Here is an 18,088-nt window from a genome sequence, read left to right as displayed (position 1 = left end):
ATATTTTTGACATCTTATATTGGTTGTCTACTGAAAACGCAGAGTTCAAAGGCTACAAAATATTATATGTGAATCTTCTAAGGATATTAGTTTAAAGAGGCTGTAGTTATTTTGGCTCCAAAAATGCCCTACTGTATACCGATAACTTTAGTGTTATACTATAGTGGGGGACAGCGGCCGCAGCGCTTCTGCCAAGCCCTGCAGCCATTTTGTGCCTATTCTGCAGTTTTTGTATCCGCATAACACGAAAGTTATCGGTCGTATGATAGCGTAGTTTTGGAGCCAAATTAGGCATGTCCATTTAAAGATTCTCATAAAATATTTTATTTGGGAACAATTTCTGACGTGCTGAAGCCTTGTCTGCTGTAAAGAAATACAGAATTATCTCTGGTGGGACCCAAAGGCTGCCTCAGGAAAAGACAAGTTTATTATCAGTTTTTTAAAAGACTGTTTTACGCAACAAATTACAAGGCCTTCAAATTAATAGGCAGTCAAAAAGAAATATTAGACCATATTGGCAAGGAACAAACTGGTTCCAAATCTCTGACTATCACACAGCTACAGCATGTCTAACTTCAGCAAATTCAATTTGGGTCTAGCTTATCACCTGGTGGAGTATGCAGCAACTTAATATGACATGTATTCTGAATATACAAAGAGTCATGAATGACTATCATACATATAGTTCCCAGCAGCAATTCTAAGGGTTAGTACATTTATAATATTATCAGCTTTGAAACATTTGCTGATGAAATTTCAATTTATAAATCACTACTACAGCAGCTTGTTGGTTAATTTCAGTCACAATGTTTGTATGCTAAATGTTTGATATAATGCTTTCAGTATTGGTGAATGTTAAAGTGATTTCCTTGCAATGCAAATATGTTCCAAATACTTTAGACAAATCCGTAATGAACATTTGCAGTTAGAAAAATTCATCAATTAAAATTGCATACCAATTATTAGATGAAATGCAATGCACCCAAACATGTGAAATTGCAGCATTTTGGTGTTAAAAATCTTTGGCCAGTATAGGGTGGACGTTACGGTCACATTACTATATATATATATATATATCGGATATCCGTCAGAAGCATCTTTTCTTCAGAGAAGAAAATGGAGTCTTTGGACCTTGTGCAACATACATCTATACTAGGTTTTGGAGATATATATATATAATTTTTACATTGTTTTTGTATTTACGAACCCAAACCCCTTTTTAAAATTTTGCCGTACTGGCAAACCGGGTTCTCGAACCCAAACCAGTACCCAAACCCGAACCGGCAACTTATAATACGCTTACCAAATAACATTTAGGTAAATGGGTCGGCTTCCTTCCAATTAACAAAATAATGTTAATACCATTCCTATGTATATGAGGTCTGCAATTTGTATTTTAATAAAATAGAAAATGGTTCTAGTAATTAGAATCGCATTGATCAGATTTCTTTTATTGCCACCAAACATTAGAAGAAACAAGCAAATTCCTGATCATTGAAAAAAGCTAATTGTAGGGACTCGGACGAAAGAAAGCCATCGGATATGCAAGTGAAAAGTATAAAGGAAAACAAGAATTGCCAGGAAGCAAGTGATCGTGTATGCATGGCAACCAGGAATCCCCAATTCTGCAAACAAATCCTACTTCAAATTATATAATGCTCAAAGATGATTAATGAGGGCTATCCAAAAATTGCCTTTAAATGATGGCACAATTTGCCACATGAAGTTACCAAATAGTTTACTGTATGGAACTAGCATTAGCTTCCACATATGTGAATAGAAATTTGTAAACTCGAATTTAACTGCATCCATTTATTTTGTTAGGTAAGGATAAGAATTAAGGCTACATTTGTAGTTTTCTATTAGTATATCAGCTTCTTCCATAGACAAACAACCATTCCTAACAGCTTCTTCAGCTTCCCTCTGTAGATCTTCAATCATTTTGCTTCCATTGTGTTGGACAGAAAATAATATTTCTTCAGCTGTCTGGCCCTCCACTATTCGATCAAAAGTATATTGCCCTTTACTTTTGCTATCATTAGCTTTACCGATATTGTTTAATGCTTTCAACCTCACGTGAATGACATTTATTCCTCCAAACAAATTATGAGCGCTTCCCATAACTTCCTGAACATGAATTTATACTAGATCAAATTAGTACTAACAGTAGTTATTTTCGTGTGATAGAAATAAGTTTCCAGAACAAAGATAAGACTCAAGAAATGTGCTGGAAGAGAAGAATGTGTGAAGGGTTAAAGGATACCTGATAAACACCAGCAAGAAATAGCCCCATGTAGTATGGTTCTCCTTCACGTAAATGATGCACAGAAAGCACATTTTCAACTTCCCCACTAGGTCCTATAAAGTTCTCTATCTTTCCATCACTGTCACATGTCAAATCAGCCAAGGTTGCTTGTGCAGTTGGCTTCTCATGCAATCGATGCAGAGGCATGACAGGAAAAACATGACTTATGGCCCATGAATCAGGTACAGATCGGAAAATAGATAAGTTGATATGATATATTGCAGCCAGTGAGTTTTTAAGCTTTTCTAATTCATCTGGCAAATCAGAGTCCCTATAATTGTCCAGGAAAGTATATGAAATTGCATCATAAAGAGTTTCCATTTGTGCCCTGTCCTCAAGACTGAGGAAACCAAGTTTGAACAAGGTCTCTGCTTTTTGTTTTAACTGCTTTGCATCATTAAAAGCTTCCAAAAGATTTTGCTGGCACATAGTTCTTGAGACTTCATGGAAACTTGAGAGTAGATCATCCCCAGGGTTGCAATCCTCCTGATCATTGATATTTGCATGCATAATTGAACCTGTATAATGCTCATTAAAGTTGTCACTTTATTAGCATTTGAAATTTGAACCACTAACTCAACCTGGATAAAATTCATCATAGTAGATCCTCTTCAATAATTCTTATCTCAACCAAAATATAGAGGTACACGAGTTCAATTTTCTAGTCCAGATGCTTTATATTCGCTAAATGCAGCCATACCTGAATAATCTGCTTTATCTATACTTTGCACTATAGTTGTGCCCGAACTCTCTTGCTTGCTAATAAACTTTGGTTGCATCCGCTGGCTGACACTTAATACATCAAACACAATGACTGAATGATGCGAAGCCAAAGCTCTCCCACTCTCAGACACAATTACTGGCTGAGAAATCCCTTTGAGAAAACAGGCATCCCGCAAAGCAGCTATGATGTAGTTTGCATAGTCCTACAGATAAATTTGGTTCAATGTTACTTATATAGAAACACAATACTCGTCAAGTGTGACTGTTTTTCTAAGAGTTTCACTCTTGCTTAACCAAGTAGAAAAGAAAATGTCTATCTCACTTGCATGCTATAGTTGATTGAAACATTAGATGGGCTCTTTGTACCATCATAGTCAATCCCAAGCCCACCTCCAACATCAATGTAATGCTGCAAAAATCAGATATATACACTGTATAAGAGAAGGGACCAGTTTATCACAGTTTTTTTTTCATGATATTACATATCTTCAGATGTTATCACCTTTAAATTTGACTAATTAAAGAAGATGGTAATGAACCAAAAGGAAGTAGCCCAGGGCATACCATAGGGGCACCCATCAGAGCTAATTCACAGTAGATTTGACTCCCTTCATCTATGGCATCCTTTATAGTTGAAATAGATCGTATCTGAGAACCAATATGAAAATGAAGCAATTGCAAGCATTGCAACATGTTTTCCTGCAGGGCATGATAACGATCATGATTGATCAGACATCTTATAAGTTTACAACTTACAAGTGCGGCATGAAAACTGTAGCAGAAGAAAACCTGTAAAACCTACTTTTCTGAGCCTGTGCACAACTTGAACGAGTTTATTGATACTGAGTCCAAATTTCCCACTATCACCAGAGGTTCCAGCCCAGTGACCATTGTGCTTGGTGCTAAGCTTGGCTCTTACCCCAATTACTGGCTGAACCTTCAATGCTCTGCTGGTTTTGATCACTAGATTCAGCTCTTCCATCTAACCAATACACAAAGAAAAAAGAATCATCTTTGAGAAAAAAACATGAATAAGGCATACCATACCAATTTACAAGTGCTTATGCTAACTTTGTCAAAAAAGGTAAAGGGAACAGAAAAGCTAAGGACCTGCTCAAGGACTAGTACAACTTTAATACCCAATCGCATTGCTAATAGAGCAGTTTCAATGTAAGTCCTGTCCTGCAAAAGCACATTCGATGCTTGCAAATTACCAAAGTTGAAGACAAATAGATGTTTGATAAATTAATGTATTATCTACAGGTCGTATGATTCAAGGGCATTACATAAGAAAACAAATTCTGCATGCCTTCCAATAAACTAAAATGCATACATCAATAGTTTACGGGAAAAACTGAAGAAAAGGTACATTTTTCGAGGTCAATGCAAATCAGTAATGCTTGATGAGTTTTCACTGAATCTAAGGAGCCCAGACTTAAATTTATTCTATATGAATTAGCAGATGTTTTACTCTAAGAGTCTAATCTTATAAGTTATAGGCAAGATTTATATACTTAGAAAAGACAAGTCTTGTGAAAAAATATTTCTTGTTGTAGATATATAATTTCCACAGTCCATAGTATTAATGTACATAGCTTCAAGAATCAACTGTGTGAATTCTTCTCCTCGATGGTTCAGATCAAACTCCATGATCCTTCATCAGGAATAAGAAAGCAGAACAAGAGAAATACAATAGAATGATAATGGATCATGGAGTTTGATCCGAAACATCAAGCAAAAAAATTCACACAGTTGATTCCTGAAGCTATGTACATTATTATTTCTTCGTGTCCCATATGCTACTGCTTTAGTCAAAGGGAACTTCATAATGAATAAGTTCTCTGTGTGTGCCAATCAAACAAAATCTCTTGCCTAAGGATTTAAGAGAGACAAAGCTTTTGTTGTACATGGGTGTCACCCAAAAGAACCTCCAAACACAAATGAAAAATTACTTTGAAATAAATAGCAATGACAATAAATAAACATTCTAAAGACTTGTGAATTACTTTACAAGGAAAACATATAACATTGATAATAATAAAAAGAATCTAACTTGTCATTCTAACCTCACAATTAAAATATCGTTATAGAGAAATTATAACACCTTGATTAAGGGAGAAGTGGGTTCATGCTAAGTTACCGGTCCTATACTGGTTTGGGTTTGGATTTGTGGTTCGGGCAAAACAAACTTGGGGTTTGGGTTTGTTTTGGATTTGTCCATACAAAAACATATAAAAACCAGAAGTAGATTCATATTTGCAGCAGTAAGTTCAGAATACCACATAGCATCATATAGTAAACAAAACCTCCATGAAAGCTAATAGTATTACAATGTCAATTAGTGAAACTTGAATGTCATGATATATATTAAAACCTAAGCTACTGGTCGTGGTACTACTTTGGGTTTAGGTTCATAGGTTCGGTTCACAAGTTTGATCAAAAAAAATATTTGGGTCCATCCATACAAAAACATATAAAAATTAAATATATAACTTTTCTTTAATAGATAAATAATAAACTATGTTACCCAGCATTTCAAGAACAAGGGGGCACATTTTGGGGACAGCAACAAAAGGGAGCCATTTTTTTAGGGGATGGCAAGGGAGGGCTATCAAAGTATAGAAAATTTCAAATATTCATGTAAGGCACACACAATGACAAAGAGACTATGCAAACACAAAGGGGCAATGTATTTTCTATATTTAAAATATTGAAATTTTCAAATATCCAAACTTTTCCTTTTGTCAAAATGTAAAAGCCCTATCCCATCCCATCCCCACATCTCCAGAAGGTTTCGGGGACAAAGATAGACCCATTTTGGCCAAGGACACGTCCCGGGTAACAAAGATAATAAATAAATATAGTAAAATAAAAAAATTATCTAATATCCATTAATATACATAAAAATAAAAATAAATAAAAACATATTAATATGATTGTATGTATATATAAAAAATATATTAAATAAATAAATATAATATATATTAATATTAATGTGAATATAGAGGTTTATCCCATAGTGCGATGGTTACGTTGTGGCATTGTTGATGTTACCACCAAGAATCAAAGCCATCTGGACAATTGTGATTTTGGGCTTGTGTCCTCACTAATCCAATGTGCTCACGGGTTTGAACCTTAGCATTGATGTTGTTGGCATTCATGCCAAATGACTTAGTAGGCGTTCACGACTGTGCTCCATACCCTCACTGGGCTGGTGCACTAGTGGGCTATGTGCCCCTACTCATGGGTTTGGACTGTTGTGCGTTCATGTTGAGGATGAGGTCCCCCGATTGGGCCTCGATTAGTCTAGGCCAAGCTAAAAATCTCAAATTCACCAATCAAAAAAAAAATGTGACTATTATTATAACTAATTATTTAGTATTCATATTGGTAGAATATATTTTAAAATAAATTGAAGATGTTAAATATATTAATAATTATATATTTTAAGTAAAATATTTAAAATTTTAAACTATTAAATGTTAATATTAAAGAAAACAATAAATATTTTAATATCTCATATCGCAACAATCAATAGGTCGAACCCATAGACAAACATCTGAAAAAGTTGAGAAGGCTCTTGGAAACAAGAATAGGCTACCTCTAGAAGACTTTGTGATAAATACCATAGGTCATGCACGTAAACAACCACAATGATTTATTTAGGTTTTCAAGAAGTTTGCTGAATTTCAAATTTTGTGGATTAAAATAAAGGACACAATTTTTTTCAGGTTCATCTAGTATGAACCCACAAGGCAAATTAGGAACCTGTTGATGTGTTTTTTATGCACATGCGAACACAGAATAAAATACCTAAAGGTACCTTATCCTCTCTTGAGCAAAGTTTCTCGACTGCTGAAGATCTCGCCGAAGGATCAGTCAAGGCAACTCCAAGGTTCTTGTATGTAGGTTCTCTACTCGTGGATAAGCTCTTTGTGGTATGATGTGATTTTGCTGGAATCACAAGGGAACTTACACTTGATGACTAAACGTCTGATTTGCTTTGAATATTGCTAGAACACAGGATTTCACTAGCCTAGATTTTTTGAAAAAAGGGAAAAAAGGATGAGGGCAAGGGAAGGATCCAATTCTGACACTAAGAATGTAGGAACAATGAATGACCTTTGATGAAATTCTAACTAAGTCTTGTCTTGACATCCCAGGACCATCTCCACAAGGTTAGTGCGATCTTCAGAGGAAAGCTTTATGATGTTCAGATCATCGCTACAAGCATAGACACCATCAAGCTAATGCATATCAATGAAGAAGCGACAATTGAAGTTAAGCTTAAGCTGAATGATTCCAGTTGACTACACAAGGCAAGTCTGCAATCAACAAACTACTAGTAGTATGGATATACAAATTTCACCATCAATCAAACACATTTCTTCCACTCATCTAATAACATGAAATCAAATCTGAGAAGTATAAAGACCATGCAAATTGTTGAATCGACCCATAGATTTCACCATTTCTTCAATGAAGTTTTACAAGTCTTTTACAACAACATCTTGGCAACAATCTTTGCCTTCTCTTGCTATTCTACTCTAATTGTTATTCTATCAACTGACTATTCACTATTAGCTAACTATTCACCTACTATCAACTATTGACTAACTATTAGCCTTTACAAATGAGGAGCCAGGGCTTATATAGTGCCCTCAATACAATTCGATGGCTCAGATCAACTTGAGATCAATGGCCGAGATTTTACAATGAAAACCCTAATTAGGGTTTGTTACAACAAACTCAATTCTGGCCAATGAAATAATTGCATTATTTGGACACATGTCTTCTCTGGAATATTCGACCAATGGAGAACCGGGGTAGGTACATCGAAGTTTGTGCCATCTCCCATGAGTCAGGTACATTGAATCTGGACACGCTGAGGTGGACCAATCCGATTGGAGGAGTGATGACTGGGATGCCACCTTGTCTGACACTTCTAACTTGGTAGATATTCAATTTGATGTTGCTGAGAAGCTAGCTTTAATTAACTCTTTTGAAATTGCCTGCTTCTTCAACGAACCCTTGCTTTAACTTCCTTTGTCTTCGATGTGCAGGATGGATGGTGTATGTTTCCTTCGAATGTTGGACTGGAAGAGGTCGTCCCTGATGATGCGGAACCGGAGAAGGTCGTCCTTGATGATGCTGGGCTGGAGAAGGTCATCCTTGTTGATGCTGGACCGGAGAAGGTCGTCCTTGATGATGCTAGGATGGAGAAGGTTGCCTTTTAACTGCAAGACAAACAAAAAGATGATTAAGGACACATAATAAATTCATTTCAACATAGCATTTTATACCTTAAATCATCAACAAGAAGACATCAAAATTAAGTTTGTTCAAGAGTCTTTCCAGGGACAGACCCTATAAGAATTTCGCCCTGGACCCTCTGGAAGGGTCAGGAGCGAATTTTGCACTTTTGGACAAATTCCATCATGTCTTTATTCCAAAATACCTTCCAAGGCAAGCATACACTAGTCTTTTCTCCACCAAGGCCTGGGAATCCATTTCTTGATCATCATTGTGAGCAATTTAGGTGATATTGGGAATTTCGCTCTGGACCCTTTGGTTAGGAGCGAATTTCTTGTTTGTAGCTCATTTTTTCATCATTTCAACTTCAATCCACCTCACAAAGCAAGGAAACACTTTTCTTCTCTCATCCAACCCAAGTTTATCTTGATTTTGCAAGGCAAAATAGGTGATTGAAGGATTTTCGCCCTAGACCCTTTGGAAGGGTCAGGAGCGAATTTCCTCCTCTGGCCTAAAATCATCACTTCTGGAGACAACCATCAACTCAAGGGCAATCACAAGGGCATCTTTTACCTTGGTCTAGGCTTGGCTTGGCACAAATTTTGGAGAAAATGATGGGTTTTAGGATTTTCGCTTTGGACCCTTTGGAAGGGTCAGGAGCGAAAATCTTGTTTTAGGCTCATTCCTCCATCATTTCAACTTGAACTCACCTCCAAGACTAAGGACACATTGCCTCACTCCTATCTAGGCCATAAAAATCAAAATGTTAACTTGTCTTGCAAAGAAAGTAGGTGATCCTAGGATTTTCGCTCTGGACCCTTTGGAATGGTCAGGAGTGAAATCCTTGGTTTGGGCCAATTTCCATCATTTTTTAAAACCAATAAACTTCAAAAGGGCAAGAACATGTCTCCTCGCACCCATCCAAGCCATGAAAACCTAACGTTTGACTAAACTTGCAAGGAAAATAGGTGGTTGAAGAATTTTTGCCCTGGACCCTTTGGAAGGGTCAGGAGCGATTTTCATCATTTGGCTTAATTCCTTCAAACTTGATAATTATTGACCATTCAAGGACATGCCTAAAGACACCTCTAATCTTGACCCACACTAGACTTGGCATAAATTTGAGGGAAAAGATAGGTTTTGCACAATTTCGCCCTAGACCCTTTGGAAGGGTCAGGAGCGATTTTCCTTTTCTAGCCCAAAATCATCATTTTTTCAATCCCAATCTTCTTTGCAAGGTGAAATTTCATCTCTTTTTGCCTTAGGAACAAGGTTTTAAGCTCAAGCAAGGTTAAAAATATATGCTTGTAAGGAATTTCGCTCTGGACCCTTTGGAAGGGTCAGGAGCGAAATTTCCTTCCTTGGCCAAAAGACTCATTCCTTAACTCCTTCAAACGGCCTTAAGGGTTTCAATATGCCCATTCTCTCTTTCAACATGCCTTGGACATCAAAACTTGGCCAAATAAGGAAAGAAATGAGGTCTAGGAGGATTTTCGCTCTGGACCCTTTGGAAGGGTCAAGAGCGAAAATCTCATTCTTGACTTGATCCTTCATCTTTTCAACTCCAATCTTCTCTGGAAGGTAACAAAACATCATTCTTCACCCAGGAGACAAGGTTTGTGGTCTAAGCAAGGTCAAAAAAATAGGCTTGCAAGGAATTTCGCTCTGGACCCTTTGGAAGGGTCAAGAGCGAAATTCACCTTCTTGGCTAGAATCCTTCATTTTTTCAAGGCTTTCAAACATTTCCAAAGTCCAAACATGTCCACACTTCCCTTCAAGATGCCTTGCAACTCAAAATTTGGTCAAACTAGGGAGGAGATGAGCCTTAGGAGGATTTTCGCTTTGGACCCTTTGGAAGGGTCAGGAGCGAAATTCACCATTTGGGCTTGATTGTTCATTTTTTAAACTTCAATTTTCTCCTAGAGGCAAATATAGATCGTTTTCCATCAAAGGAGCAAGGTTTCAAGCCAAAACAAGGGAGCAAAAAAAGGTTTATGATGAATTTTGCTCTAGACCCTTTGGAAGGGTCAGGAGCGAAATTCACTTTTTGGCTAAAATCTTCATCTTTCAAAGTGTCCAACTCCCTCCCAAGGCAAGAACATACCAATTTATCCTACATCACGCCAACACCTAGCCAAAACAAAGAAGGAAATAAGAGCTACGAGGATTTTCGCTCTGGACCCTTTGGAAGGGTCAAGAGCGAAAATCATGATTTGACCTTGATTCTTGCTTTTTTCAACTCTAATTTTCTTTGGGAGGCAAACATAGACTACTCTCCTTTCATCTCCATCTTGGTCTTGACTTTAGCAAAGGGGAAAATGAGTGTTTTCAAGAATTTTGCTCTGGACCCTTTGGAAGGGTCAGGAGCGAAATTTCTATTCTAGGCTCAATTCACCTTCAAACTGACTTGACTTTGTCTTAGACTCGATCCTAGATCCATTTCCTTCCATATCCTTGCAAACTTGCTCGACCACTCTTTGACTTAGGCGAGATCTTGAGTCTTTGGTGAATTTTCGCTTTGGACCCTTTGGAAGGGTCAGGAGCGAATCTTGACATTTTAGCCTCTTCGTCAGGATTATTTTATGGAATATAACATTTAAGTATAAGATTCTTATACTTTAAGTTATATTCCATATATACTTCTAGGATGTTTGAGAGTGGTTTCGGACCTCCAGGAGTTATATCGCAAAATCTAGCTTTTGGAGGATTCTTCAGTTTTCCAGACTTAGTTAAATTTCAGGATCGGGACATTCCAGACTTAGCCAAATTTCAGGATCAGGACATTCCAGACTTAGCCAAATTTCAGGGTATTTGAAGATTAGGATGACATTCCAGACTTCATCACTCACCAACTCGACCTAACTCAAACCTTCAAGGATGATACTCACTCACCAAGCAAGACACAATTAGCAACAATAGCAAAACCAGGCCCTAAGGAAGACTCTCAAAGAAACCCTAATTTTGGGGCCCCAAAAACTCACCTCGGCTCAAGCAGAGCCTACCATCCTAGTGATCCCCCTGGCGACACTCGAAAAACAAAGGCTAACAGACAAAACTCTAAAACCTAGAAAGCAAAACCCCACAAAGCGAAAAAAGTAGGGGTCCCCATTTGCAATGGGGCGATGTGTGAATACGTCACAACAGAACCCTAGTTGCACCCCTACCCACACTGGACCAATATCTGAACCCAAAACGAATCATACCCAAACCAGCAAGGTTACAAGGATGAAATGGTTACATAGATTTAAAATAAAAAATAATAATGTCAAGCATCAACAATCAACCATCACTCATCAAACATCAACATCATATGAATCTTCAAAAATATCAGCATCACCTTCCATAGTAGATGATGTAAGTACTAATATATTAAAAGAACCCCAAACAATGCCATTGGCATTAGTGGCATTAGCACTAGCACTAGCATTGGCACTCTCATGCTTGCTATGTGGGAAGTGAAAGCATCCAAGTAAGTAGGCTCTCGCTTGATATCCCACTCCTCCTTGTGTCCCCTTCCTTAGAGCCACTTTGTTTGTGTAAAAGGAGACACAAGTTGGAATGCACATACACTAAGTCCTTTTCCTTTTTAGAGTGCATTCGATTGCACTTTACTAAGTGGATGAAGGAACATGTGCTCTAATTCCTCTCAAATGCAAATGAACTAGCAAACAATTTAAAACAAAATTAGAGAGTTAAAGAGTTATAATTTAAAATTATAAATTATAAATGAAACCTAAAAGATAAAAGGATTTTATATAAAAATTACTTGCGATTAATTTTGATTACAAGAGGTTGTAGATGTGTAAATGATTGCTTGTGGAAGTACCACCAACTATGAGCATCAAACTTGAACTTGTCACGTAAAACATCAATACTAAATCATTGGAGCATACAAGTCCATGAATTCAATCCTAACTACATCTTGCATGTCAAGATAAATGGAGAGCCTATGAAGTGTTGCCCTGTGCCCTTCATTATCTTTACATCCCTATATAGAGCAATCCTTGTCGACATAGAAAGGATCTCAAAACTAAAATATTTGAGATTCTATGCAAAGGTAAGAAAATGTAGTGGAGCCGTCGTTTTTTTCCATTCTCTCTTCAATAATTTTGTGTAGTTGTTGAGGAAATTTTCTTCAAGATCTTGCTCTTTCTAGTTTATAGCAATCTTCATCTTCTCAATCATTGAGACAATGCCATCATATATCTCCCTCAAACAAGAACTATCTATGTTGATATAACGGATTATATTCAATATGGGCTCAATGAAACTGAGAAAAGATTCAAAATGATCCCACCAAATTTCATCTAGGATCATCCACTTAATATTTATAGCCCTTGTGGTGCTAAATTGCCTCCATATGGACCAATTTTGGTTGATGCCCATGTTAGAAAGTGTCTCATGAAGCTTTACCAATCGTCTCAAGACAATTGTATTGGAAGAAAAACAAGTCTCGAGAACCTATTTGAAAATAAAACTTTACTAAAGTGAAACATATTTATTAAAATAAATTTTATTGCTTCACTTAACATTTAGATCTCTTCGACCTTGGCATACACCTATTTGAGCCAATCAATTTTAGTGCCAATTTTTTGAAGCATAAAGTTGAGGAAGTGGAAAACACAAAATGTCCAAAAAATGTGTGAATAATGCTCCTCAACCAATAAACCATCTACTCTACATTTTTTGGCATTTAACAAAATTTTCAGGCCCCACTTCCTTAATGGCTGTCATGAGAAAGTTATAAATGCATCATCCTTCATCTCCCACTCACACAATAGAAACAATAAATAGCATTGATCAATAACTGATCTCAATAACTGATCTTGCATACTTTCATCCATCGGAAGCAATGGACAACTCTATCTCGGCCTACGAATCCCTATAGGCTTCAGCGACTCCTCTATGAACTTCACCACTTTTCCAATATGGCACCACACACTTTCTCAAAAACCAAGCCCTTGTACCCTTTTGGAGTCTCATTAATTGCTTTCACCATTTGTTGCCAATATGATGAGAAAACAAAACAACATTGAAAGCCAATTCATTTGCATAGAGACCTATCCATGTCTGTTGATCACAATATCTTGAAAATTATTGTTAAGTGTCATTTCCAAGGGTCCCTTGATCTCTTACATGTAAAGGCTGTATGTTGTTCTTCAATTGTGGCAATAAATGAGTGGCTCTCTAAAAATTGAAGATTAGATTGGGGGGGGACTTCATTCCTCAAGATCCTCTCTTTAACAAAGGATGATTTAATTTGTGCCTACTACTTGATCTATTTTTTCTTGCTCATTAATATATGCCACGATTTGCTTTTGTGGAATGGGTACACTTTTTTGTTTACTCGTGTATTCTACTTTGACAAATTTACAAAGTAAACGGAAGTAACACAATTACAAAACAATAATATAAATTAATTGCAAACATATCCAAAAAGATATAGCTTCATTATCATTTGTTAGATTTGCAATGTGTATAGGATCTCATAAGTGTGGTCCCCGACTAAATGTACAATATGACATATATAGGCAAGCCGATGTTAGTTGAGGACACCAACCACGATAACTGCAAATTAACCAACAATTGTCAGGGACCAAACATTATTACACTCATTTTATTTTATTTTTATTACTTATTGGCTACATTGATAGTTGTGGGAACACGCTACAAGGTGCCTTCTTGCATAGACTTGACTGGGAAGTTAGTTGATTTAAATTTTTTGATAATTTATGTTGAGTTTTAAAATTTAGACTAAATTTATGTTCTTTAACTTATAGTAATTTACATCGAATTTAAGCTATTTTTTGTTTAAAAATTAAATGTGTACTAATTTCACTTTGTACTTGTAGGTTGCTTGTGAATGCAACTAATAAGGCAAGGGCAGTTGTTGAAGATCAAAGAAAGGAAAGGAAAAAATATGGTTGCACTACTCTTTCTGATGGGTGGATGGAAGGGAAAAACTACACCATTCATTTTTTGGTAGCTTGCAAAAATGATGTGGTTTTCTTGAAATTGGTGGATGCCTCCAACAAAGTGAAAAATGCAAAAACTTTGGCTCTAATGTTGGAGCAAGTTGTCATGGAGGTGGGAATTGAAAATGTGGTGCAAATAATAACTAATAATAACATATGTGGCAGCTAGGAGAATCCTCCATGAGAAACAAAGGACACTTTTTTGGTCATCTTGTGCAGCACGTCCTTGACCTTCTTTTGACGAACATAGGCAAACTTGATTGGGTAAGACCAATTGTAGAGGATGCAAGGATGATCACAAAATTTATCTTCAATCACCATTGGGTTCTTCACTTGATGAGAGATCACACCCAAGGGAAAGAGTTGGTAAGGTCGGATGTCACAAGGTTTGCAATGATTTTCTTAATCTTGCAAAGCATTCTTAGCTCATTGACGGCTTTGAAACAGATGTTTGTGAGTCAAGCATGCCTGGACTCAACTTATTCGAAGAAGCCTGATGGATAGAGGGTTGCATATGTAGTCTATGACAACCTATTTGCACAAAGAGCTATAGAGATGTGTGTTGTGCCTTGCACACACTCCCCGTCGTCGACAGGGTCCCCCTTTTTGATTGTTCGCCTTGTCGAGGCCCTGAGTAGGATTTTGTTTGGTTGGCAGAGTAGGAAGCGGGAGGAGAGAGAATAGGACCCCAGAAGGCCATGGGACTTGAGAAGCATTGTTTAGGATAAGATTTCAATTTTTTGTCGGGCCCATAGCAGAAAGGTCAAGTTCATGCAAAACACTCAAAGGCAAGGTACCTAAGGATGTCCCTACAATGGCAATGTGCAAATTAAGCTACAAACAAAGGAGGGATCGTATGTTCCAATATGCGAATGCTTTCACAAACTTTGTGAGAATTGTGTTGAAGGGGCAAAGTTCTTGGAAGCCAAGGTTCGTATGGAATAGATAAATGAAGAGCAAGGCACTCTGCTATTTTCAACTCCATATGCCAAAATTTTCCCCCAAAATGTAGAGTTAAAGCAAGTCTTAGACATAAGTCAAGGGGTAGAATTAAAAAAACTTTTTATGCTTTAAGAGGGGACTTTGAATACATACCTCAAAGGGTTAAAATGTTTCGCCTCTATTTGCCGAAATTTCCCCTCATGTGGTTGGACTTTAAATAAAACAAATAGGTTGGTTCGGGGAATATTTCAAAATATAAAACCCCTTTTTGCAAATTCACTTCAAATCGCCGAAGTTGTCCCATAGGAGGGTTAAGCAAAATTATAAGCTTTAAGACTTCTTGCACATTTCGCCTCAAAAGGCCGAAATGCTTAATGACAACAAGGGGACGATGCTTAGCCTATGTTATAAAGTGAAGCGACCTTTTTTTTGCATTGTTGATTTTATTTATCGATGGAGATGCCAAGTCATGTTAAGTTCTAAACGATGTGAAAATGAGCCTTCTTTTCGCCCATTTGCCTTCTCAAAACCCATCAAAGTGCCGAAAACGATAGGTTTTAGCGATCAAAGCATGAAATGATAAAGTTTGGCGAAGCAAATCATCGTCGCCATTGCTCCTCTCAATCGTCGAAGAGATTCCAAACCTACTAATGGATTAAAAGAAATGAAATGGAGAGGGAGTTTTTTGCCCTATGTCATAATGTTTTAAAATGTGTTTCACATTTGCCTCCATTTTGCCGAAGTTTTGCCAAGAAGAGGTAGCACTTAAGCAAAATTTGCTTACCATAAAGCGATTTCTTTTCAAAATCATCTTCAAAATTGCCTCCCAGTCGCCGAAAGAAACCCAAGCTTCTTGGTAAATAGCAAGCATTTCACGCTAAAGCTTGAAAAAGGTATACTGAAGTGAGCAAATCAAACTTAAGCGTAGGAAATGAAAGTTCTTTTTCATTCTGCCTTTCATTCGCCAACTAAATTGCCAAATAAAATGACCAAAGGAGGATTGAAATAATGAAGTAAGAGAAGTCCAAAGGGAAAAAACAGAAATATAGCCGTGAAAACTACCAGGAGAAAGGGCATTTTGCTCAAACAAAGGAAGGCTTCAAGAAGAGCGTTCATAGAGGAAAACGCATTTCCGCCCAAAACTGAGCCTTCAACAAAACATCGCAGCACTCCAAGTATTCCTCTTCGAGCAATAATTGTAGATGGGTTTTAAATTCGAAGTGTGTGGATATTTGGCACCTAGGGTTTGTATGTAGTTTATATTTTGTAAATTTTGTTCAAGAATTAAACCCAAGGACAAACCCTAGTTGAGAAAACACTACCAAACTAAAATCAAACCTCCGCCTGGTAAATTTTCGGGACCTACAACAAGGATAAAATTCAAAACATTGTCCAAATAGACCTATAAATGCCGAAATTTTCCCATCATTTGGTAAAGCAAATTTGAGACTGTAAAGTGCATCAAATGGAAAATTCAAAACTAAGCTCCTAGCAAGCCCTCACATAACGAAAACTTCCCCAAGTCATGACAAAACAAGTCTAGGATACAAAATCCACCAAACCAGCAAAGTTTTAAACTAAGGAGCGTGCCAAAACTTGAACAACAAATTGCAACGATTTTTAAATTTCACCATTATGTTGTTAATTGTCATTTGGCCTATGATTTTATTGTTAACGCTATTGTTGGGCACCACTAACCTCATTTGCGTTCTTAAGATCGCCTTGTAATTCGTGTCTTGGTGTGCAGGGTAGATGTCTCCCAAATTGTTTGAATTTGCTACGACACCTGAAGCACCAAGAACGTCCCAAACATCTAAGACTGAGAACCCTTGCAAGTTGTAGAAAATGAAGTACAAATATCAACGGTTGTTGGAAGACTCTAAGGTTCAGAGCAATTGGGGTAATGCGGGTGACACGGACTTCGAGCATATTGATATCCAGCAGTTTAGAGACAGAGTGTATGCCGCGAGCACCCACTAGAGAGCAAAGAGGATGGTGGAGAGTGGAATTGCACAGGTCGTTGGATTCCAACAGTCCATTAGAATTATGAGCTCGTTGTAGAAAGCTCCAAACACTACAAGCCTGATGACAGGGTGGTGTTTGTGAACAAGACAGTGAAGGCAGATTTCAATCCCGAGCCCATTGGAGAGGCTTTTGACATCCCGGTGCATGAGGAGGCAATTGTGGTAACAATGGAGGAGGCTCAGGCTGTATATGATTAGAATCCCACTAAGTTCAAAAGCAAAATGAATGACAACTGGTTTAAAGAAAAAAGACCTCACAACACCAAGATCCTTAAGAGGGTGTACAGGAGTGAATTCAATGAGGAATACGGGGACATGGTCACCCTGCTTAGCCACGTCATGGAATTGCCCCACTCCAATATGTTTGAGTGGATGTTTTATTATGCAAAGGAGGTCTTTGTGGGGAAAATCAAGTTCGATTGGGCTCAAATCATTAGTGATAACATTCATACGCAACTAACTCAACTTGCAGAGAAGAGGTACTTTACCATGTCCTCTTATATGGTGTATATGTTCGCACAACATCCCAGATTGTCGGGATTAATCTGCCTAGGTGACATTGGAAATGGGCCTAACCAAATAAAAGTATATAACTGTTACCCTCAGCTGCATTTCTACAACATAAGTCAAAAGGAGATTAACAATATAGCATATGCAGTAGGTCAGTATGAGCGCGTGAACAATGCCTTCACCATGCGCATGGTTAGGACTATGCAGGAGGGACTGCAGCAAAGGTTGTCTAAGCAAGCAATCGCACTAATATGGAAGTATGGGACTTGGTTCATTTAGTTTCTCTGATTCTCTTATTTGAGAATCTCAGGCTTTGAGGGCTCTCCCTATCGACTCCCAAGGTATCCCACTGATAA

General features: G+C 37.4%; 1 protein-coding gene across 4 annotated transcripts in view; it reads right to left on the bottom strand.

The window, feature by feature from the left end:
* Window positions 1-1,488: 1,488 nt before the first annotated feature.
* LOC131060048 (uncharacterized) overlaps window positions 1,489-18,088 on the bottom strand; it is a 45,044-nt gene continuing 28,444 nt past the window's right edge. For 2 of the 4 annotated variants that reach the window (XM_057993141.2, XM_057993144.2), the window contains 7 exons: window positions 4,139-4,210; window positions 3,831-4,010; window positions 3,593-3,727; window positions 3,351-3,437; window positions 3,006-3,231; window positions 2,264-2,823; window positions 1,489-2,127 (listed from right to left, as the gene is read on the bottom strand). In XM_057993141.2, the coding sequence (XP_057849124.2) occupies window positions 1,813-2,127; window positions 2,264-2,823; window positions 3,006-3,231; window positions 3,351-3,437; window positions 3,593-3,727; window positions 3,831-4,010; window positions 4,139-4,210 (1,575 nt within the window). In that variant the 3' untranslated portion in view covers window positions 1,489-1,812. The remainder of the gene's footprint in view (window positions 2,128-2,263; window positions 2,824-3,005; window positions 3,232-3,350; window positions 3,438-3,592; window positions 3,728-3,830; window positions 4,011-4,138; window positions 4,211-18,088) is intronic. The other 2 variants (XM_057993143.2, XM_057993142.2) reach the window with 2 other exon arrangements.

The sequence above is a fragment of the Cryptomeria japonica genome, chromosome 8 (genome assembly GCF_030272615.1).
Source record: "Cryptomeria japonica chromosome 8, Sugi_1.0, whole genome shotgun sequence".
NCBI classification, from domain to species: Eukaryota; Viridiplantae; Streptophyta; class Pinopsida; order Cupressales; family Cupressaceae; genus Cryptomeria; species Cryptomeria japonica.
Note: the sequence above shows the minus strand (reverse complement) of the source record. Positions and strands in the feature narration are given on the sequence as shown.